Genomic DNA, 24,161 nt, shown 5'->3' with positions numbered 1-24,161 from the left:
CGCGAGGACGAATCACCGCAAACCTTTTACGGCAGGACGGACTGAAGGATTATTCCAATCATGACCGAAAGGATATCAGGATATATAAATATTGCGATCAGTCACAATACAAATTTCTGGGAATATCACGAGCATTATCTGGACTTTTATAACAGCAGCTGGCTGCAGTAATACACACAGTAACACGCTGAATGGATGTTAAAGTCTACTTTTAGAAGAATTTCATTTGCCCCCTTTTTCACTGTTAAATTACTTGTTTATTCTCGGTGTGGTATCTGAAAAAAAATAAAAGGCACTTAGGATTTCTGCACTGCCTGTATTTCAGCAGATTTTAGACACTCATGCAGGGTGTGTGTGTGTGTGTGTGGGAGAGAGACTGTTTGGATTAATGTGCGTGTCAGCGTGACAGGAGCTGATGAAAATTTGTGCAGGCGACATGCAGCGAAGAAACTCCTAGAAGCCATCTTTCAACTGTATTAACACAGTCTGTATTCTATTAAACAGAACTGATTATTTTTTTTTTATTCTCTGGGCAAGAGTAACAAACATACAGAAAACCACCATATTCCACTGCCAGTGAAAACACTGCAAGATGTTCTTATTGGTCCGAGAGACTACTGACTTGAGGCAACTACTGCAAACGTTCACCGATTCTCATTAAGGCGACGCGATATACGTTAAGAGCCGGGGGGGGTGTAAACTTTTGAACAGGATGACCCAGGTAAATCGTTATTACTTTGTCTTTTGTGATGCATGTAAATCTATCTAAGGGCAGTACTAAACGAAAAAGAAAAAAAAAAAATCTTTAAACAAAACAATACTTTAGACCGATCATCCTGTTCAAAAGTTTACACCCCCCTGGCTCTTAATGTAGCGTGTTGCCTTCTTGAGCATCAGTGAATGTTTGGACCTTATGTAATAGTCGTGTACGAGTCCCTCGGCCGTCCTCAGTGTGAAAAGATGGATCTCAACATCGTATAGAAGCATCGTATAACTGGGAAAGTGAAGAATGTGCAGGACCTGGAGGATTTTTCTGAAGAACAGTGGGCAGTTTAACTGCTCAGGACAAACAAGGGTCTCATTTAGCATTTCTTTTTTCTCGTTAATAACCACAAAAGGAACAGGAATTAGCGTTGGACTACAAAAGGGCTTTAGCCCTCTTTCAATAAAAAAAAGGACATAATTATATAAAATTATACCAGATTAATTATCTAAAATTATATAAAAAATTTTAAAATAAAAGTCATCAACTGCGGAATAAGGATGCGTTAGGAAGGCTGTGTTGTGCAGAAAAGTAAAGCATGTCTAAAGACAACAGATTTAAAACCTTAGTGTCTTCATTCTGTATTATTGAGACAACATGACAGCTTTACTTCACCTTCCTGACACTCTGACACACGCGCACACACACACACACACGTACGTACCTTCACGTACTGGCCGGAGAAGTGTGTGACCTCTGGGGTGAAACAGCCTGACGAATCCACAGGGCAGATGGGTGCCGAGTCGCGCTGGATGATATTATACTCCATACACACACGGTAATCATCCTATGAAGGCAGACGCAACTGTTTGTACACGTTATCTTACGTTTATACGTTTCTAAAGACAAGTGAATAAAGTATAGCGGTTCTGAGATCTCGGATGGGTTTCCCGCTGAACGCTGAAGTAAATAAAAACATTTCCCCACACGAAGAGGACAACGCGCTTTTGCCGTATGTCCCAAACCCACACAGAAAGTTTCGACACGTTTCTGAACCTCGAAATGCAAACTGCTATGTGGGCAGCCATTTTCCCTGCAGATCAGAAAGGTGGTGCGTTTTCACACACTGATCTGCCAGTTCCCACATTATCTTCCTGCACTATAAATGAGTGCTAGGCGAGCCAAAATTAGTCAGGATTAGTATTGTCTAGTGGTCTAGAGTTCAATAACGTTTAAATGATTTCACTCCTTTCTCTTATTCCGAGCGATGCTACACAAATACTCTGGTTATAGTGGCGGGTATCGTTGTTATTTATTCCCGGCCCACGTGACACCACGTGACGAAGTGTCCTTGGGCAAGACGATGAACCCCAAGTTGCTCCCGATGGCAGGCTAGCGCCTTGGCAGCTCTTATACCATTGGTGTGAGTGTGTGTGTGAATGAGAACCAGTGTAAAGCGCGTTGTAGAACCGCTAAATAAGACCATTGTTATAGTGGTGTTAGCATTTCAGCCTGACCGCCGTGTGTTTCCGATCACTCGGCCAGTCAACTGCTTGAAAGCCAATTTATACAGCACTTTAATCGTACTAACCGATGAGAATGGTCAAGAGAGCTTTCACTGTCCTGTTTTTCTTGCTAATGAGCCCTCAGGAGATTTTAAGCTATAACCTCCGGCTAATTAGCATCATAAGCATTATTAGCTCCACGGGAGTCAACTAGTATTATATACACCTCCAAGTTGGTTCATCCAAAGCACTACCTTAGGAACCACCATTCAAACAATTCAACTAGTTATAGAGATGTATGGATGTGTTTATATACAGACACGTGAAGGGGATGAAGTTGGATGCTAATTCTTTTTCCGCTAATGCCGAAATAAACTACTCCATCTTGGAAAAGCGCTGCCGTTGTTTATCCGTGTTTTACGGCCTTTCTTGTCGTGTCAGCAGACTGGTGTGTTTCTATCCATAATGATCCAGATCTTTCTTTTCCAATGTAAATCCCTCTCTGAAGTAACATGCTGAAACAAGCTACACCCAGCACATCACAGACATTCATAGTGTCTAATTGTGCCCTTGAGACACAAACTTACAGCTCCAAAGTAGGGCGCCTGATGAACCACTCCTGTACCCTCCTCCTCACGGACGTAGTTATCCAGCACGATAGAAAAGGCTCCGTTCTCTTTACACTGGAGGGGAAAAAAACAGAACAAAGAAGATGCCGTGCATAAAGTGGTATACTTTTATATATGTACAACAACGGGAAGTAAACAAGGAACAATGCTAAATAGTTCAACGGTTCATGTCAAGGGGCGCCGCAAGGGTTTCTGGGACCCTGGCTAATCTGTACTCCGGGCCCCAAGCCCCCACCCCCAATTATATTTTCTTATTACCACTTTGAACAGTTTATTAAGTAAACTGAAATTATGCATTTATAATTATATACAAATAACTATATATACACAGTACAAGTCATGAACACCATTGTACACTCTCTCTCTCTCGCTCTATAATACACAGACACTACAGAAACTCTGTTGGGATTTCTTTATAAGCTGTCGACTTGTAATTTCTTATTCCCCAAGTACCAAGAACAATGAACTTTACTATTATTATTATTATTATTATTCTTCACTGAGTGGATAATAAGTTTCACACACCAGCAGCTCCAGAAGGAAATGTGGAAATGAGCTAAAACAGTGACAGGATCATTGAATCAGGGAGTTGAACTCGAGAATCAAATCGGTTCTATTCGTGAATGAATCATTCAGACTGGATTTATCATCAACGGGATTCTCCAATTCATTGAAATGAACCGACTCGAACAAACGATTCACTCGCGAATCGGACATCATTACAACTCTTCTCTCATAAACTCACTCGGGACAGTTAAAGCAGATTTATATGATTACATTCGATTCCGATCGATTCCTCACAGAAAGCTGTTGCTTTTATTGTCGCTTGGTGCTTTTCCGTCCTTTTTGAAGCTCAACGTTCCATTACTATTGCTCGATTGCGTGGGAAAACATACGTTCTTGGAAATATTGTGTTCCAACTTCCAAGGATAAACATCTGGGTGAGCAACTGATAGAATTTCTATTTGATGTTCATTATAACAGCTTCATACGGGCTAGCTTCAGAATCGTAGCACAGAACAGGGAACATAAATCCCCTTATTTTTTAAAAAAAACTGGGTGATTAGCTGTCTTCCCCGTCTTGCTCTTTCCTCTTTTTCATGTTTTTCTTTCCTCTTTTGGTATCCCGATGTCTCCTGCCATGTACCTGATGCATGTAACGACTCACGACTGTGAAGTGCCGCGTTTCTGAATAATCCACGATCGTCACAAGGGGACACACACATGCACTTGGCACAATCCGAGGGCATTCGTTATAGCTGACTTCTTAATAGATTATTGTGCACAGAGGCTATTTAAATACCAAAATCATACAGGAAAGTATGGGGTTCTGCTGGGCCCCCTGTTTGTCCAGGGCCCTTAGAATCGTCCTAATCGTCCCCCCGTTACAGCGCCCCTGGTGTCAAATGTTGGCTTATATCATTTTCATCTGCTAACTTACATCCCATGACACATTTTGAACACTGTATAAACTCTGAAAGTGGCATTAAACATATTCTCAGCTGCTAACATGACAGTCCTAGTGAGCACAGGAATGTTGGTGGAGGAGACGGATCATTTTTTTAAGATGTGACCCCCATTCATTCAGCTCGAGCTCCGTCGGATCGATTGACGCGTTTACACGAAGGCTTTTCAATCCGATTGAGCCATCAATACGATTACTAACGGATTATTTGGTTGCCTAGCGACGCGACACGTGCATCAGCTGCAGGCATATGGTGAGTCACTATACAGCCAGAATGCACACCGGAGCGTTAGGGCACGGGTGAGCCGAGAGTCTATCCAAATCTCCCGTTAAACCCGTGGATAAAATACGGTGCACTGAGGCATAGTGCGAAAGAGAACATTCAGCGCTGCGGGTTGAGTAGCACCATCCACAGCTCCTGAGAGCTTGGGCTACATGCATTCACTTATGAAACCGGAGTCTAAATCTTCCAGCCGAAGAAACGGCGGCACGTTGAATTCAGCATCGCCGCACAGTGACTCGGGGAATGTCGAACGCCGTCTGCGTGCTCAGTGAGCACTGCTCGTAATATACAAGAAACACACTCGCTGAGGTAGACGAGAACGAGAAGAGGTGATCACCAGCTTTGGAAATCTACACCTCAGGCCATGTTCACAAGCTGCTAAGCGGACAGCTCCATATTGTGTACACATGTAGTGAGGAATGTGTACGAGACAAAAATAGTAAAGAGACAGATGGCTGCTTGACGGCAGAATATATCGAAAATACTGCGTCATACATCACGATGTGCTTTAGTCTGAAGGTTTTGGCATGCGCGGAAGGAAGCCAAGTGATTCCCACCAAGCCTGGGAGCAGAGGTGGGTAGACAAGTCAACAATTTTACTCAACTACAAGTAAAACTAATTATAAAAAAAAAACAACAACAACAACAACAACAACGCCACCGTCCTAGCCCATTTTTCCCCCGACATCATTTCATACTACTCTCACTATTTACATGAGTAGTACTACAACCCCAATTCCAAAAAAGTTGGGACGCTGTGTAAAATGTAAATAAAAACAGAATGCGATGATTTGCAAATCTTATAAACGCACGTGTCATTCACAATAGAACACAGAAAACCTATCAAATGTTTAAACTGAGGAAACATTTGACAGGCTTTAAGGACGAAAAAAAAATTAAGGTAATGTTGAATTCGATGGCCGCAAAACGTCTCAAAGAAGTTGGGACGGGGGCAACGAAAGGCTGGAAAAGTACGCATCACATTTTTTTCCAGATGTGGACAATCAACAAGACACGTACAGTGTATACACGCAGTATGCATTTAACCATACGCTTCTGCTGAAGCATTATCAAAAGTCGAACGTTTTCATAAAGCTCACCTTGATGAAGTAGTCAAAAAGAGGTTTGTATTGTTTTCCCTTCAGACTCTTGCCAGGAAACCTGAAAAAGACAAATGAGAGCTTTTAAATGAGTGCAAGGCTGGAGCTGCACAATTACTGCACGATTATAATACAGACTTTTTTTTTTACTAGATTTTCAGGACAATGAGCCCGACTGGAATAAAATGCACTGCCATAAATTAGAAGGAAAAGGTATATTCATTGTTTTGAAGAATAGCTCATATTCATCTACCAGGCACAATGCTAATGGTAATGCTAGCTCAGCAGGATTAACCTTAAACCTACACGGCAAAACCAACAAAGCAAAATTTGACTCTTGACTAAAATCAACTACATTCGGGGTATGAGGATCATTATGTACATGTCCCTTTTGGCCGTTAAACTCGGCTTATATTCTCCCAAAAGCATCGACACTCAGCAGGATAAGCCCAGTTACATGGCAGCCATCTTCCCTCCAGATAAAAAGAGTTGGTGTGTTTAATCCGAAACAGCGACATCATCTCCTCACAGCCGGTTATTCATTGAGGTCGGTAGGGTATATATAGTATATACTCAGCCCCCTCCAAAAAACAACAGATCAGGAAATGCTGCTCAGTTGGTTTGACATCTGGTGAATTACTCTGAGCAGTCCAAAACCTTCTGCGTTTCCGCCCCGATGAAGTCCTTTGTTGTGTTGGCAGTGTGTTCTGGATCATTGTCTTGCTGCATGATGAAGTTCCTCCAAAATAATTTGGATGCGTTTGTCTGTAAATTGGCAGACGAAATGCTTCTGTAAACTTCCGAATTCATTCTGCTGCTCTCACGATGAGTTACATCATAAAGATTAATAATAAAGATTAGTGAACCTGTTTCCAGAAGCAGCCGTACAAGCCCAAGCCACGACACTACTTCTACAGTGCTTGACCGATGAGCTCGCATGTTTTGGATCATGAGCAGATCCTTTCTTTCTCCACACTTTTTGTCTTTCCATCACTTTGGTAGAGGTTGATCTTGGGTCCAGAACTTTCGTGGCCTTGGGTTTCTTCACATCTCTCACGATGCTTCTACCATCGACTACTGATGTTTTCCTCGGCCTACCCGTTCAACGTCTGGTTGTTAGTGCACAAATGATTTCTTTCTCTTTCAGCACGTTCCAAATAGTTGTATTAGCCATGCCCAAAGCTTGTACAATTGAACAATTTTCCCTCTTATCTCAGCTTCGAAATGGCTTGCTTTTCTCCCATAGACAGCTCGCTGGTCTTCATGTTGGTTTATCCTTTTCAACAACAGATGCAGTCTTTACAGGCGAAAATCCAGGTCTCAAACCAAAAGTAGACGTTCAAAGCCATTTAACTGTTTAAACAACCAATCTAACAGGACACAGCTGGGCAACAAGAAACATCTGCCAGTCATGTGTTCCAATATTTTTTGATCATTTGGGGAAAAAATAGGTGGCTTCAAACAAAAGGTAACAAGTTCTAGACGCACACATCAAGCTGAAATTCTGATTTATTGTGTCATTCATTTTTTTTTTTTCTTTTTATCTCAAACCCAAATGTCTTCCCAGTTGGCCTTGCTATTGCAATACTTCCAGAGGGAACTGCACATACATTCATTTAAAACTAAATACAATGTGGAATACAGTAACTCCGACTACGAATGACCATGAAACGAATTTCCTTCGACTCTGTGCATTCCTCAGTCCCAGTAAACGAGGAATGGTCCCACGCCTCGAAGCGAACACACTGCTCAGTAAAAATCAAACAGCATAGAAACACATTTAATAATTAGCTGATAAAATGTAACCACAATGATTGATTAAACATAAACTGATTAAACCATCAGGACTAATATTTCTATTTCATATTTTAGTTCATCGTCTATCAAACTTTGAGAATGGTCAGACCTGCGTGATGTTTAGAAGAACGTGTGCGAGCGACCTTTTTCTGACTATCGGCACATTTTCGCTAAAATATTTCCATAGAAATTGAGAGCAAACAGGACGGGGTTTTCATTAGCGACGGACGATCTGGTGTGAAGAATCCTGCAGGACTGATCCTACTGTACGTGCTGTGAAAGCAAAATTCTGTCAGAAGCCCGTCAAAGAGATAGCACTCTATCGGAAAAGGACTTTGATTTGTCCCTGGTTCATTGCCAGAGGGGATTAAATCGAAGATAATTTCACTTTGGATTCATCTGGTGATGAAAGAGTAGCAAGGTAGAAAGTTATACACCACCCAGAAACGGTGCATAGATTTCAAACGGTATTTGATCAGGATGCAGGCCTTCGTGTTCGCCATGCAAGTCTCGTTACACAGAATGTGATGTAAACAAATCCCACATACGGCAGAACTGATTTCAGCATGGCGGTGATTCCACCTATTTTCTTCCATTCCACTTGTTGTTTTACTGTGAATCAGCTGCCTCAAAAGACGTAACCCCATCATGAGACGATCGGTCATTAACACGCCAACGTTTTTCCCCCCGTAATGCAGCGGCTTCAGTTCACACAAGAGCTTCCTGAATAATTTCATGGGAATTTTACTAGTTTGCACCTTGTTAGATTTGTAGCACTGATTATCGGTGGTTATCAACCCTGGCTAGTGGTGACGCTTTAGAGGTCGACCGATTTATCAGCACCAATAACTGAATGCTGAAACTATCGTTTATCAGCAAAAATCCCCACCGATGGTTGCGTCCCGTACGGTCTCCGTACGAGAGCGGCCTCCTGTGGTGAAATAAAAACCGTCATGGACAAATTTCGTTGTGTTATTTGAAGTGTTTTTTGATTCATTTTGGATGTCTCTAGTTTCATTTGCTATATGGAGTATAACGTTTTGGTTCCGTTTGGATGTATAGCTTTTATTTACTTTAACATTTATCAATAGTTCATATACATTAATATTTATTTCATTTTAAAAAGTACAGTACGTTTTCATGGTACAGTCAGTAGTGATTACTTTTGTAAAGTTCAGCAATATCCTATTTGGAGTGTTATGTTTTCATTCAGTTATCGGTTGATTAATCGGTTATCGGCAGGTACCGCCCAGCTTCGCTATAGGTATCAGTCCACCTTTATTACGCTTAACCCGACCCTGATTACCTGCCATTAAATTACCATTCACAGGTGACAGACACATTATTTTGGACTTTATTTGGATCTATCCGAGTCTGCTCTGTTAGAGTATAATCACACTCACTGAGAAATAACACTAACACTTTAATTGTAATAATATTGCGAACTGTGATAAATGAGTATATAACTCATGGAAGGGGGGAGAAAGAAAAAAAAAATCAGAACTTGCCTAGTCAGGATTAATCTTACATTTATTGCCAAGAGCCTTATTTGTGTCCCTAACACTTAAGTTTCGGACCCTTACTTTTCCAGGATGGCGTATTCACTCTCAGATTTGAACAGCGCCCCGAGCCTGGCCTCCATCATGATGTACACTTTATCCGTGGTATTATCTAAAAAGGAAAACAAGAAGAGAATAAATTGCAGGTGCAGGAAGGTTAGCGAGCAAAGTCAAACACAGGCTAAATAATCGCAGACCTCAAATTTATGCTGGAGTAAGAATGAGGAGTAAAGAGAATAAATCAAATCGGAGCAGAAAGAGACCCTACAGCAACTAATCTCAGTTTATAACAGTAACGGGCTAGTGTCATTTCTTACAAATTTTTGCGACCCTGAAATCGGTTGCCAATTAGATCAAACAAAGTAGACGCGACGTTCGACGAGCCGTTCTGGAGAACACTTTGGCGTCAAAATTCCGTTTGAAATTGGTCTTTTACATTTCCGGAAACCCTTTGCATTTCCACGGCAAAGCCATCCACACAACCCCCTACGTCATAAACGTTTTCACACCACAACACACACGGGACAGAGCCGTCAGTGTTCCTTCTGGGGAATAATGTGCATTAATCGTGCTGCGCTTAAAGTCATAACTCACTGGAATTACCGTTGGACGTTCAGATCCTGACCATACCACAGCCATCCGAGAGAACATAACTATCCTGCTCTGTGGGTGGAAAGGACAATATTCTTCTCCAGTCTGTAAATCAGATTAACGTTACACAAGTGAGGATGACTCATGAACAGAACAGGGCTTTGAGCACTCTCGATGCGGGAGCAGTTGTCCAAAATGACGCCGTGACTGCTTTCAAGGTATTCGAGAGGCAGCATGTGCTGGCCTTTGCCACCCAGACTGCTAGCAGGTGCGTGATGTCCAGCAGTGTGATGTCTGTATCTGCTGTGTCTGCAAATGGGACACAATTACATGATATGTTGTCCTAAGACATTGACACTTTACCTTAAAGCAACATAATAGATTCAATAACTAAAGCGATCCAAAAAAAATAAAAAATCGATTATGCTGTTGTCAAGACTTGGCAGGAAGAACCTAGACAATCACCAAACAAGTTCTTGAATGAATCATTGTGACTAGGAATGCTCTTCCACCCTGCAGAGTTCTCCAGGAGATCTCCGGGAGTCAGACTGGTGACCGAAGCTACAGACTAAAGCACAGGTACCATTCTATTACCTACACTCCATTTAGTCCTGGTCGTCTCATTTCTGGAGGTTGGCGTGCCATTCCACGTGTGATGACCCAAACCTCTCCCAGTACCGCATGGCTGGCTGGTATAAATGGGATATAGGGGCTAAGCCCTCCCCTCTCTTTCATGAAACAAAGCACAAACCTCAGTTCTATCTCTGTTAACAAAATGACTTGGAGTGCATTGTTTATTTTTTATTAGCCATTATGGTCTATAGCAGGATCTGCCCCCATCAGTATCAGTGCTAAACAGAATTTAGGATGCAATCATCCTGTATTGGAACAACTGGACGTGAGGGACGACACCGAATGCTGGCTGTCGCTTGAGACACATGAGATGACCAGGTGGGAACCGGGTCTAACGCGGAAACTAAAAATAGGAATTGCAGCAGTGTGCAAAGGCATGAGCACATGATCAGCTAGGAATAAACGGAAGAGCTGGAGGAGACATCAGGAAGGACGGTGAGCGAGCGAGCGAGCGAGCGAAAGAGAGAGGGAGAAATTGAGGGAAGGGAGAGGAAGTGCATCAATAAAAGATGGCACTGGGTGAAGGATGACTGCGCAGGCCTGACCTGACTAACAGCATTGATCAGAGTAGGTAGCAATGTTGTGGTTAACAAAATACTCTCAACTTAATTCCATCAACCCTTTATATACACCATTCTACAGGCAGCTTTCACTTCCATTTCCAGATTTAGATCATTATTATACATCATATACATTATATCATATTACATATTATATGAGCTCTATTTTTCAGTGATTTCACATCAAAAAGTGACTTTGCGGTTCGCAAACGCGAGATCTAAAAGCTGGAAATGACTCAGTACCTACACCATCCTGTTTCTCTGCCTGGGCTAGTACATTGTGGAGGGGGGGGGGGGGGGGGAACGGTCAACCTGTCATAAAAAAATAAATGAGTACTGTCAGGCGTTGAGGAGTCTAGGAGGAAGATGAAGCCCTGTGTCTGCATTAGTATTCTGGGCATCGCTCTGATGCAGCATGGCTCGGCTCTGTCGCTCAGGATAACAGCGCCCCCTGCTGACGTACACATGTTATAGCTCTCAGCCTGGTAAACTAGGTCAACCGTTTACTGTGGGAGCAAAGTGATGACTAGAAAAGCAGAACAGGGACTATTTTTATATGTGAACAAAGAGGGGGGTTTTTTTGGGAAGTGACCTGATTTGAGAATGGTCTCGACCCAAATCTTTGCCAAAGAACGCTGAGGACTTCAGCTGAAGTTCTCATACACCCCGGCTTTTTATAACACGCGTTCGGCATCGGGGAGATTTGACTCGTTGAACTGATCTCACTACATACAGTGCGTATCGAACACCAACGCTTTCACACCTGCAACCTGTCCAAAATGCCGCCGCTATAGACTTCTTACTTCAATATGAAAAGGAGACAGTATTTCACCGGTCATGGCATCTCTACGCTGGCTTCCAGTCAACTATAGAATCGATTTGAATATGTTCACTGTTTGTTTTTAAGGAACTGAACTGAACTGAATTTCACATCCTTTGTCCTTCAGCGATTTGGCTTTCCTGTTGAGTGAATTTTATTCGCGGTTCGTCCGACTACTGCTTTAGCTCAAATTATAAACGCATAGTTTTCAGGTCTATCAAGCAAAAAAGATGCTGCACCCTTGAGAGTTGCGTTATTAAAAAACGAACCTACTGTAGTGGAGTGTGAGATTTAAAAATAAATAAATAAACCGCTTTAAATTGTATACTGAATGAATGAATCACTGGATGTCTCAAAAGGGGAGATAAACACCACTTGCGATGTACATATAAGCAAGCGCAGAGAAGCAAGACTACAGCAGGTCACACTGACGGGTCACTTCAGTGTTAAAAACATCACCACATTTTCTCTAGTGGCTTAATCATCCGCTCAGCTTCAATCCGAGCCTATGTATTAGACAGGGTGTCCTACGCATTATACGTACATGTCTTCCAAATTTCTCATACTTGGTTGTTACAATAATAAAATCATCAAAACTACGGAAGAACACAAATGGAGCTATGGGAATTATGTTGTGATAAAAAACCCAAAATAAATCTAAATAATTTAGTATTTTAGCATCTTCAAAGTAGACACCCTTTTTTTTTTTTTTTGCCTAGAATTTGCAGAAACGTATTCTTGGCCTTTTCTCAACCGATTTCTTGAGGAATCACCCTGAGATGCTTTTCAAACAGTATTAAAGGAGTTCCCACCGACGCTGGACTCTCATCGCCTGCTTTTCGGAATATTTCGCTCCGAGTCGTCCGTTTAAAAAAAAAAACAATAAAATTTTAAATTGTTAGTTTTCTAATGAAAGAAATGAATACGTCGGCACGATTTATATTTTTGTCTACGACACCGAGTACAAACATTTAATTACACCCCTTCAGATCAAAAGGGTTCTAACATTATGGGAAACATTTCCGTCTCCAAAGTTCTAACCGGTATAGAGAGAGAGAGAGAGAGAGAGAGAGAGAGAGAGAGAGAGAGAGAGAGAGATAGTGTGTATGTATGTATGTATGTGTGTGTGTGTGTGTGTGTGTATATCTCCTTTAACAACGCCTCTAACAAATGAACGGATTGAAATCGTTCTCATGTCTAGATCAGGAAGCTGGATTTTAACAGGAAACTGCACACACATCACGCACAACACTCGCCAAACTTATTAACACATCCGAAAGGAGAGTGTGAGACTATATGGAGACTTTTTCGACACCCAGTAGAATCATCACCACCCAGAGCAGCAAGTCTATATAACCCACAGTACAATTTCTGTAGGTTTTTGTTCATCCAGGCAGAACCTCTCTCGAGTATTCTCTCACTGTGAATGTGTTACAGCCGACACTGGTGACTGACACTGACCTTTCACCTTGACGTAGATGAGCTCAGGGTTTACACACAGTGCCAGGTTGCTCGGCAGAGTCCACGGTGTGGTGGTCCATGCGATCATGCACACGCTCTCGTCCTCCAGCAAAGGGAAGTTCACAATGACGGACGGATCCTGAACGTCCTGTTAGAAAGAAGGAAGGAAACCGTGCGGTCAGTTATGGGACGACGCTTGGAATACAGGCGTCGTAGTTTGATGCAGCTTCTCATTTTGAAGACCTACGATGATGTTTCTAGACGTGCTAAAATGTTGAAAAACTTGCATTCGTCATTTTGCAGCACAGTTTATTTGACCAGTTTCTTTTCAAGGTTCTATTGATAAAACTGAACCCTGTCCCAACACTGAAGCTGTCGGTCACGTGACGACGCCAACATGGCGGATGTAGCATGCACGGATTATACTCACACTACTGCATCAACAGCCGAGCAGCAGGCACTGACTCGGATGCAGTAGGCACTGAATCGAATGCAGAAGGCACTGAATCGAATGCAGTAGGCACTGAATCGAATGCAGTAGGCACTGAATCGAATGCAGTGGGTACTGAATCGAATGCAGAAGGCACTGAATCGAATGCAGTGGGTACTGAATCGAATGCAGTGGCTACTGAATCGAATGCAGCGGAACTGAATCGAATGCAGTGGATACTGAATCGAATGCAGTGGGTACTGAATCGAATGCAGTGGATACTGAATCAAATGCAGTGGGTACTGACTCGAATGCAGAAGGCACTGACTCGAATGCAGAAGGCACTGACTCGAATGCAGAAGGCACTGACTCGAATACAGTGGGTACTGAATCGAATGCAGTAGGTACTGAATCGAATGCAGTGGGTACTGAATCGAATGCAGAAGGCACTGACTCAAATGCAGAAGGCACTGACTCAAATGCAGAAGGCACTGACTCGAATGCAGAAGGCACTGACTCGAATGCAGAAGGCACTGTCACAGTACACAATTTCCATTTTAATGTCTTTCAGTGGAATTGGAATCAAATCTTTAAAATGTGCTCGTATTCTGACCAAACTATAAGATTCAAGAGGAGTTTAACCTTGAATTAAAACCTCCGTGTCTGATTCGCACCTTGTAGTTCTGGTGGGATTCAAAGTTGGAGAGTGGCGTGTTACAGGCTGTGGAGAACGGCATGACCTTCACGCCTCTGTACACCAGACCTTTATCGTAGAGCTGCTTAAACACCCACCTGGAAAGGACACACAGCAATAAACCATGTGTAAATGCTACAGATGTTGGTACATATGAAAAGTTTGGCATGTGTTTGCTAATAAAATGCTGCACAACACAAGGCATCTATGAGCATCTAGAAGAAGGTCAAAGTAAAAAAAAAATTTTTTTTAAATACTCAATACATACACATATTATATATATATATATATATATAGGTTGAACTTGACTTACCATACAGTCTCCATAAACCATGGGTAGAGGGTCTTGTAATCGTTCTTAAAGTCGATCCAACGGCCCATCCTCGTCACTGAAACCTGAATCACACAAGCCACGGTTACTCTGCATCTCAGCCAGTGTTAACGGGCTCGATTTCAACGCAGAGAGCAACAGCACATTTTAGTTTGGGTAGTTAATGAAAGAGTGCTACACTTTATTATGATCGTTAATACATTCGATTTGGTTGGTCTGAAGTTCAGAAAATAACCGGCATATAATCAAAGAAAACCAGAGCCACCTACGCTGTCACGAAACCTGATTTCCACACCTTACACTGCAAACAAAAAGAAGCTGCCTGTGTAATGAACTACAGCTTATTATCGATTACATCATCCATGGAAAAAATAAACGCCTGTCTCCTGGGTTCTTTAATGAGGTCGGTCAAGCGATTTCACCCTCACTCCCTGCATTAAGTCTTCAAGTCTGTGAGAAATTACAAGCTGTTCGGGGGATCCGAGATCCATCACCTCAGCCAAAGTTACATCACAATAATATGATGTTTAACACAATAATCCATTTATATAGCTGATTATAGAGCAAACTTCCTGAACTACGCCCGTCACGATAACTACTTTCCTCGGACGATTTATTGTCTCAGAAATAACTGCAATAAACGATATTATTGTCATTTTAAGATCATTTTATGCCACTGTATAATAATACAAGTACAACCTTTGAAAGAGAAACGCACTTTTAATTCTTAAGAATATTTAAACATTCGACTGGGAATCGAAAAAAAATCTAAACGAAACGTAAATAAAACAGACTGTAATACAACATTGCGAATTCTTTATGCTTTAGTTATCCGTCGTGTGTGATTTAGTGCGTTGTTACGGAAAGAGTCTATTCACTCTTCTACCTAGCGCCTTCCTTACGTTCAAGCTCACGTGTGCATTCGTGTCAATTTGTGCAGAAGAGTCATGTTTACGTCGTGTGTATATACCCGATTAGTCTCACGTGTGTAAAGCGCTTCAGTTTACCGCTGTTCCGTTCAAGCGGCTCGATCCCCGACATTATTGACTACGACTGGATTATTTGAAACACTACAAGCAGTCTTTCTTGATTTTTCATCTTCAGAAAACATTGTTAGCGCGTTGTTAATATCTCGCGTTTCGACAGTACGTTTTAATTAAAACCCGTGCTGGTTTATCTTAAATTCGACGAATAGTTGGGATTTTAAATCGACATGCCCTGGAGCAGACGAGAGGACAGAAGCGGCTCGACCGGCTAAAATGTTGGCGACGTTCATTCTTATATAAACAAACGCGCACGTAAACACGACGGGCGATATCGAGACCGGGAAAGATGACCGAGGTCACGTCCATCTATCGTACGATGAGTCGATAACGTAGTTATGGTGACAGGAATACCCTGAACGCTGAAAGCTACGCCCACCAAAGTACTGAAAATGGCCAGTGACCCACAACGTAGCTGCAAAACCTGCACAACACGTCAAGAGCTCATTTTGGACATATGTGACAAATGACAGCTAATTCACTAGCGCAGTTAGCTAGCTATTTGGAATAACAGGAAATTTCCAAACTGCATAATCGTGCATATTCAGAGATCCTGGCATTTTTAATTGGGATACAATTGTAGACGTGCTTCGGCAGCTTTCAGTAGTTTCGACATGATGACATTTTTAAAAAATGACGTCATTCATTATTCTACACAGATTCTTTTTAACTGATTAAAATGACAAATTCGGGGAAACTTGATCGAACTCATTAAATCTTGCCAACAGAGCCCGTTTTTGTTTTTCAGCTCATCTTGTACTAGCGCTATACCAACCTTTTACATTTTGTAATGGTTAGACTTTAGATACTAGACATTTTTGTACTCGGGTAGAAAACCAGACAGTGACTGTGGTGTTGCTGGGAAAAAGTATTGCAGCTGGGGATAATTGCGTCGTCTCCTGTTTTCAGTTTTGTGGGAGATTTCTTGTTCTGAGAACAAATAACCGACCCTAAGGAACACCGATGCTGTTGCTTAGTATTATACAGAACTATGAAGTTATAAGCAGATAAAAATGGCTTCCCAAAACCATAAAAGTCAAGTGTAGGATTATTCGACTGAGAAATTAGCAAGTGATTCCAGTCCTGCTCTCAGCATTTCTATAAATATTCCCATTAATGTGCACATTAAACCAGCGCGGTGCTTTCTTTGGTGCAATTTGAGTCGTGTCACCTAATTGTATTCAAGTGCACATCTCTAATTCACTGAGCAACTGAACTGAAGATCATACACCCAGATCTCTCTCACACACACTTACCTCCCACTCCTTGGCATATCTCATCACGATACCCCTGCACTGCTTGTTGTACTCTGCAATCCCCATCTTAGCAACATCCTCTGGTCCTTTAATTCCCAGTGACTTATCAATCTCATATTCCTAAAAAAAAAAAAAAAAAAAAAAACAGGGTCACGTTAGAAATCTGAAAAAGTATTCAAATTCGTAAACAAGCAACCTGTGCAGAAAGAAGCTAATAAAGTCCTTAATTAACGACGCTAAGATGAGAAAACGTATTACTCGGTGGGGAGTGAACGACATGACATCGATCAGCGGGCTGCGGTAAAGCTAATTACAAACGGGTTAAGTAAGGAATAAAACACGACGAGGCGTGCTGTTATAATAATCCCAGAATGATCAACGACGGGGTGCTGTGATGCGGGGACCTGTTATCACCCTCAAGTGATATTTAGCTATAAGAGCACGTCGTGAATTTTTTTTTTTTCCATTCCTCTTACACTGTAGCAATTTGTCAACGCTTACTATTGATCATTTCTTAAAGAATGACACGTGTGCTTTTTATCCGTGCGTCGTTATGTATTAGGAACACCTGTACATTCATGCAGTTATGTAATCAGCCGATCATGTGGCAGCAGCGCAATGCAATACAGAGGTCATACAGATCAAGAGATTCGCAGCAAAGAACGGGTGGGGTGAAGAAAAAAAAACGTGATCTCCGTGACGTTAACCAGGGTATGGCTGTTGGTAGCAGATGGACTGGTTTGAGTATCTCCTGGAATTTTTTCACACACACACACACAAATCTCAAGACTCACCATCAATGCAGTACAAAGTATGGATAACTTACCTAATATTATTAATATTATTTCACTAGCAGAATTTTCCCTCTTTTGATACAAAGTGGGAGGGGCTACTCTTGGGTAAAGCTTGCATAACATTATCCCCAAGTCTCTAAAGCCTGAGCAACCTACTGAGCAAAACAGAATCTAGCGAGCCTTGCATTCTGTGATACTTTACACGTAGCAACCTACCCGGTTCTAAAGTCCTGATTCTTGCCTCTTGTGCTGGAGTGCTGTTGAAGGCTGGAGGTCTCAGACATAGGGATGTCAATCGAGTGTGCTCATTAGAATATTAGGTCAAGCCCATTAGGACCGTTCTCAGATCAAATCAGCTGGTTTGTGCAGTCTAATCATACCAAATCAACTGCAATATTTTACACTGTGTAGGTTTTCACTAGCGCTTTTGCATGTCACGGGGCTGGGCTGTGTACTGTATATACACATATATATTCTTCAGTGCTCCTGCTGACAGCTCCCTAGGGTGGATACACGTGAACATTCCTCACCGTACCAAACACCCACGTTTGCTCTGCAGAGACTCTTTACGTTTCGCGGCAGACACACAAGTTGCCTTTATCATTTTTACGACATCGAATCATTTTTAATCAAACGTACCACCCACCATAACATTATTTCTGTATCGTTAAGTCGCTAAAGATCGTTTGCATCGTTGCGTTATAGAAAACGTAGAAAACCTGTCGTGATTAGCTTGGAGTAGATCCAACTATACGTTTAACATCTCCACCCTTCAGACTTATAAAACCTGTTCCCCCAGACGAACAGAGCCAAGTTGAAAGGGTTGAGATCAAAAGATGAATACGAGAAGAGAGTTTAGAATTTCAGCTTTTATTTATATGGTGACGCGTTAAACGACAGACAACATAAAACATTTTGCATCAGACCACCCAATTTGTAGGTGAGCAAAAATACTGGAACACATGACTGACAGGTGTTTCTTGTTTCCCCAGGTGTGGCTGTTTGTCAGGTTGAGCTCTGGAAAGTCCGATTGGAATTGGCAAAGAAATACAGAGATGAGTTACAAAAGTTCTGGAACCAAGATGAACCTCTACCAAAGTGATGCAAAGACCAAAGTGTGGAGGATCTGCTAATGATCCAAAACACACAAGCTGATCTGTGAAACATGGTGGAGGTAGTGTCATTGCTTGGGCTTGCATGGCTGGTTCTGGAACAGGTTCACTAATCTTTATTGATGATGTGACTCATGACTGTAGCAGCAGAATGAATTCAGAAGTCTACAGAAACACTCTGTCTGCCAATTTACAAAGAAAATGCATTCAATCTTATTGGAGGGAACTTTATCATGCAGCACGACAAAGACCCAAAACACACTGCCAACTCAACGGGAGGGAAGTGGAAGGTTTTATACTGGCCAAGTCAATCACCAGACCTTAACCCAGTTGAGCATGCATTTCACCTCCTGAAGAGGAGACCGAGTGGAGAAACCCTCCAAAACAAACAACCCCTGAAAGAAGCTGCAGTAAAAGCCTGAAAACGCATCACAAAAGAAGAAACCGACAGTTTGGTGATGTCGAGGAGTCTCAGGCTTGATGCAGTTATTTCAAGCAAGGGATATGCAACCAAATATTAAATGTCAATTACTTTAAATTTACTTCAAGACTTATCTGTTCCTATACTTTTGTCCACCTAAAAAAAAACCGTGTGGTCTGATACAATTCGTGTGGGCTGTCTTTTATGTTGCTTAACATGTCTAGATGTAAATACCAGTTTCCTAGTAACATAAGCCTTATTAACTTCAATGGAAAAAAAATTATGCTGGTGGGGGGGTACAACTGTTTATAGCTGCTGTAACATAAGTGATACCAGGAACTAACTTGTTCAGATGATGTTCAATAACGAAAACAACTATAAACAGATAGAAATTATGGAGAAATTGTTATAGTTTGTAAATCACGGTCGCAGATTAAAATAAAAAAAAAAATTTTCAAAACTTCGGGACGTGCTGTTATTTGAAAATAATTAACTCCAGGGTAACCCCGGTAACACATTCACATCAGGTAGCATCACAGCACTCCATCATCGATTATTTTCTCACAAGGGCATGCCCTGTTGTGTTTTATTCTTTACAAATCAAACTGGAACGATATTATCATCGGAATCGTTTCTATGGTACATCACACCTACCGCCTGAGCCTGATCTGAAATGATTACAATCAAAACCGTCACAGCGAATTACTGACGCATATTAGCGCTAATGACTCGTTGTCCGAGATGGAAACCCTGGATACCATCAGGTGTCACAAATACACAACGGATTTTGTGTTCTTACCACAGGCAAGCCGTGGCAATCCCAGCCAAACCTCCTGTCCACGTGGAAACCGCTCTGGTGAGCGAACCTTGTGACGATATCCTTTATCGTGCCAGCCAGAATGTGGCCGTAATGTGGGAGACCAGTAGCAAAGGGCGGGCCATCGTAGAACGTGTACCTGCGAGCATAAACGCACACCAGTTATCCGTCAATCACAATCCAACACAAGCCAATCAGCCACGTGTGCGACGGATATGAACGATAGGGTCGTACGGTATACCGGTACTACGGGAGTATCGTGATACTAAAGCGTTAAATTACCACCGATGCCACTGTATTATTTATCGTCAATACAGTAGTACCATAAGTAATGTACGTGCAGCAGTTGATACTATTTTCGCCAATATTTAAGTCAGTTATTTATTCCTAATATTGTGTTCATTAGTTCTCTGAAGACAATTTCCATGTGCATCCCCATTGCTCTAAGGAGCAACAGATGAAATATGTGGCACGTTGAATTAGTTGCTTGCCAACCGTATGATTGTTCTTGAGGTTTTTTCTTGAGAACAGCCAGTTCTTCATTCTCATTAATACATGTAAAAGTATTCAGAGGAAAATTCGGTTTGTCATTTAAATTGATGTATTTGTGTAAATTTAGTTCATTCTGCAGATTTGAATTGTGAATTAACACAACAGTGCGTGGTACCCTGACACTACCTGGTATCGTGATACTTCAGCTGGTATAGTATCGCACGATGTGTTTATGGTATCGTGACGACCCTAACGGACAAGACCAAGATGGCGTTCCCAGTGACAACACATATAAGACTATTAAAGCAAGCCGACAGCTGCAGTGTTTTCTCTCACCTAGGCCTGTTTTTGGATTGTTTCAAGCACTCCTGGAAGCAGTTGTTTTCGGTCCAGAATTGGAGAATGCGCTCCTCTGCTGAGGGAAAGTGGATCGACTCGGGCACGGGTTCCACCATGGCGCCTACAACATAGCAACAACAGAGTGCATGTGAAAGTGCGCAAATACTCCAACTTATTCGTTATCGCACCGAATCAAAGGGCATTATTGGACATTTTGGGAGTGCTTCTTGCGCAAACAGGTTGGGGGAATTTTTCACGTGACTTGCGTGCATCACCACGTGTTCGTACGTGTTTTTAGTAGAAATACATTTTTAAAAATTATCCCTCAGATGGTGCATGAATTTACGTCATTTTAATGACTTAATTGTTTAATTCAAGCTTAATTACTGTCTTGGTGTTTAGGAGGTCTGTTTTTGTTGATATACTTGGCTATAATAAAAAAAAGCATAAAATTGTGAATTATATATTTTTTTATTTGTGATGTGAAAAGTATTGTGTAGACTTTCAATGAAAAAACTATCTAATATACACACACACACACACACACACACACACACATATATATATATAAATCAAAACTATCCAATATATATTATATATAAGAATTTAAACTAATATACACATATATAAATTAAAACTATAATATATTAGATAGTTTAAAAGTTTATATATATAAAATATATTAGTTTTTAATTTATATATATATATATATATATATATATATATATATATATATCTCAATTAAAATAATCTAGAATAATATATATACAAAAGTTTAATTATATATATAAATCAAAACTAGCTAACATTTTATATTTAAAAAATTAAACTATGAAATGTATGTTATATATAAATTAAAATTATCTAGTATATATTATATATACACACACAAAAATGTAAACTATATACAAGTTAAAGCACTTGGAACTAAAATTGAATTAAACTTTTAACAGCTGTTTTTTATTAAGAGTTAATATTTTATTTAAAATGTTATTACAGATTATTATTATTATTATTATTAAATAAAGCTTTCAGTGACGTGGTTTATATGACGCTGTCTAACACAGCTTTAGCTTTAGCATTAGCATTAGCTTGCTCTTACTCTCTGACTGAAAGTTGAGCTTTAGGATTAAAGTCCTCCTTCAGCTCGGTCACATTTCACCGCTGCTGTACTTTCTGAAGTTATAATGGACAAGAGAAGACATTCTGAACTCATAACCGCGGCACAAACACCAGTCTTTCCAGAAATGTTACTTACACGCGGCGGTCGAAGCCGGCACTGCAGAAGGAGCAGAAGAAGAAGAAGAACGATTCACAATGCGGAAATGATGCAACTGAAGAGAAAGCGTGACCGGAAACGGAAGTATAAACTCATAACATTAAAGCCGCGCTTCAATCTGCACAGTTCAGAGAAGAAGGATGTTTTATGAGAGGAACTGTTTACAGTCTTAATGTCATTACAGTGTGTGTAAGAGAGCCAGAGAGAAAGATATTATGTTATTATTAAGTGTGTTATAATCTGCCATGTTGGAGAATACTGAACTAATATCTCCTGCTAGCCCTGATATTCTCTTGGCGGTGTTGTGAACCTTGTTTAGAGTCGCTGAGGTGGGAACTGGCGTTCATCCCTCTCAAAGAATCTATTAAAGAGTGGCTAGAGGGAGATACACACCCTCCTAAAGTATTGGAACAGCAAGGCCAGTTCATTCAAGTGGAGTTAAATTCGTTTTCGTTTCGATATTTGTCGCATATTCAGTGATACATGGCGATAAAAAATGCCCCCAAAAAAATCTGAACAGTATTACTGCTAAAAGAGCAAAGCTAATAATGTTTCACAAGCTCACTTTTCATTATTTTTCGCTCGATATAATGAGCACTGGACCGAAAAAGCCGTCGCAGTGCGAGTTAAACCGGGAAGGCTTGCTCATGGAGGAGCTGTCAGTAAGGGACCGTGGGGAAAGTGCACGTTTTCTTCGTTTTTGCAATAGTCTTTTTGTTAAAGGGCGTAGAGTATGGTGGCCGAGAAGTGCAAAACAAAACTCACGTATGAAAACAAAATAACATTCTATACACGTTAACAAATCTGAAAATCCCATGAACAAATCAGAAAACATATGAAAACACATTAACAAATCAGAAAACATATGAGCAAATCCGAAATCACATTAACAAATCAGACAAAACGGAAAAGGTAGGTATATTTTGTGAATGGATTACTTACCGCTGATTGGACGACACATCTGTCAATCAAGATGTACAGGAAGTACATCAGGCTGTGGTGCTGCGCCAGTACTGGAAAGTCGATTCGTGTGTGCATATGTTAATATGTTCTGTCCGTACTGCGGTTAAAATAAAAATGTAACAAATCTACGGCGTGTCCTCTGATCTGTTTCCTGTGGATTAAGATCTTGCAGCAGCCGCATAACATCATCACGTTTTACATGCAACTTGTGTTCCTGCTGAAGCGCTAACCGCGTGAACCATGCAGCTCTGACCTTATAGCATTCCTTACTTCATTTAATGGGGTATAATTTTTTCCTCTAAACAGACCTGCATACTTTAGGTGTGTTTTTAGAGAGCGTGAGCTAATCTGTACTTCATGGTATGTTAACAGCATATCCAAAATCACAGCATATGAATGTCCTTCATCAAAGTAGCGCTTAATAAATTCCATTTTCTCATTTCAACATAAACTTTTATTTTCTAACATTTTATAGTTTTGCTATGGACAAAAAATGGTTTAAAGTAAACACAGAAGACCACTAATGTGCAAGAAACAAAAGTTGTTCATAATTTCTTACTTCCTGTATATCTTGATCGACAGATGTGTCGTCCAATCAGCGGTAAGTAATCCATTCGCAAAATATACCTACCTTTTCCGTTTTGTCGGATTTGATAATGTGTTTATAATTTTTTTATTTTGTTTTCGGAATTGTTATTTTGTTTTCATATTTGTGTTTTGTTTTGCACTTCTCGGCCACCATGAGACCAGAGGACAACTTTCACAACCTCTCTTTTTACCCCTACTGGTGGAAAAGGGAACTGCATGTCCAACATTAACTTTCTTTTTGAAATAGCTTTGTTCATCAGGGAGATAGAGACCAGTGTCATTCAGTAGAGGAGTATGTGGATATCTTTCACAACCTCCTTTTTTACCCCTACTGGTGGAAAACGGAATTGTATGTCCAACATTAACTTTCTTTTTGCAATAGCTTTGTCCTTCTGGGAGACAGAGACATGAAACCAGTGTCATTCAGTAGAGGTAGACAGCGGACATATTTCACAACTGCTCTTTTCACCCCTACTGGCTGAAAAGGGAACTGCAT

The 24,161-nt window shown here is 41.0% G+C and overlaps 1 protein-coding gene across 3 annotated transcripts in view; it reads right to left on the bottom strand.

Annotated features, from left to right (window-relative positions):
* Positions 1–22,140, bottom strand: part of iars1 (isoleucyl-tRNA synthetase 1) — an 84,610-nt gene extending 62,470 nt beyond the window's left edge. For 2 of the 3 annotated variants that reach the window (XM_053652813.1, XM_053652815.1), the window contains exons 1-11: positions 22,094–22,140; positions 20,833–20,956; positions 19,987–20,143; positions 16,861–16,980; positions 14,544–14,626; positions 14,211–14,328; positions 13,107–13,254; positions 9,066–9,153; positions 5,686–5,746; positions 2,796–2,891; positions 1,428–1,550 (exon numbers count right to left, since the gene is read on the bottom strand). In XM_053652813.1, coding sequence (XP_053508788.1) covers positions 1,428–1,550; positions 2,796–2,891; positions 5,686–5,746; positions 9,066–9,153; positions 13,107–13,254; positions 14,211–14,328; positions 14,544–14,626; positions 16,861–16,980; positions 19,987–20,143; positions 20,833–20,951 — 1,113 coding nt within the window. In that variant the 5' untranslated portion in view covers positions 20,952–20,956; positions 22,094–22,140. Of the gene's footprint in view, positions 1–1,427; positions 1,551–2,795; positions 2,892–5,685; positions 5,747–9,065; positions 9,154–13,106; positions 13,255–14,210; positions 14,329–14,543; positions 14,627–16,860; positions 16,981–19,986; positions 20,144–20,832; positions 20,957–21,937; positions 22,074–22,093 lie in introns of those variants that run through there. The other variant, XM_053652814.1, reaches the window with a different exon arrangement.
* Positions 22,141–24,161: the final 2,021 nt, after the last annotated feature.

This window comes from Ictalurus furcatus, chromosome 21 (assembly GCF_023375685.1).
Source record: "Ictalurus furcatus strain D&B chromosome 21, Billie_1.0, whole genome shotgun sequence".
NCBI classification, from domain to species: Eukaryota; Metazoa; Chordata; class Actinopteri; order Siluriformes; family Ictaluridae; genus Ictalurus; species Ictalurus furcatus.
This window is presented reverse-complemented; position numbering and strand designations above follow the sequence as displayed.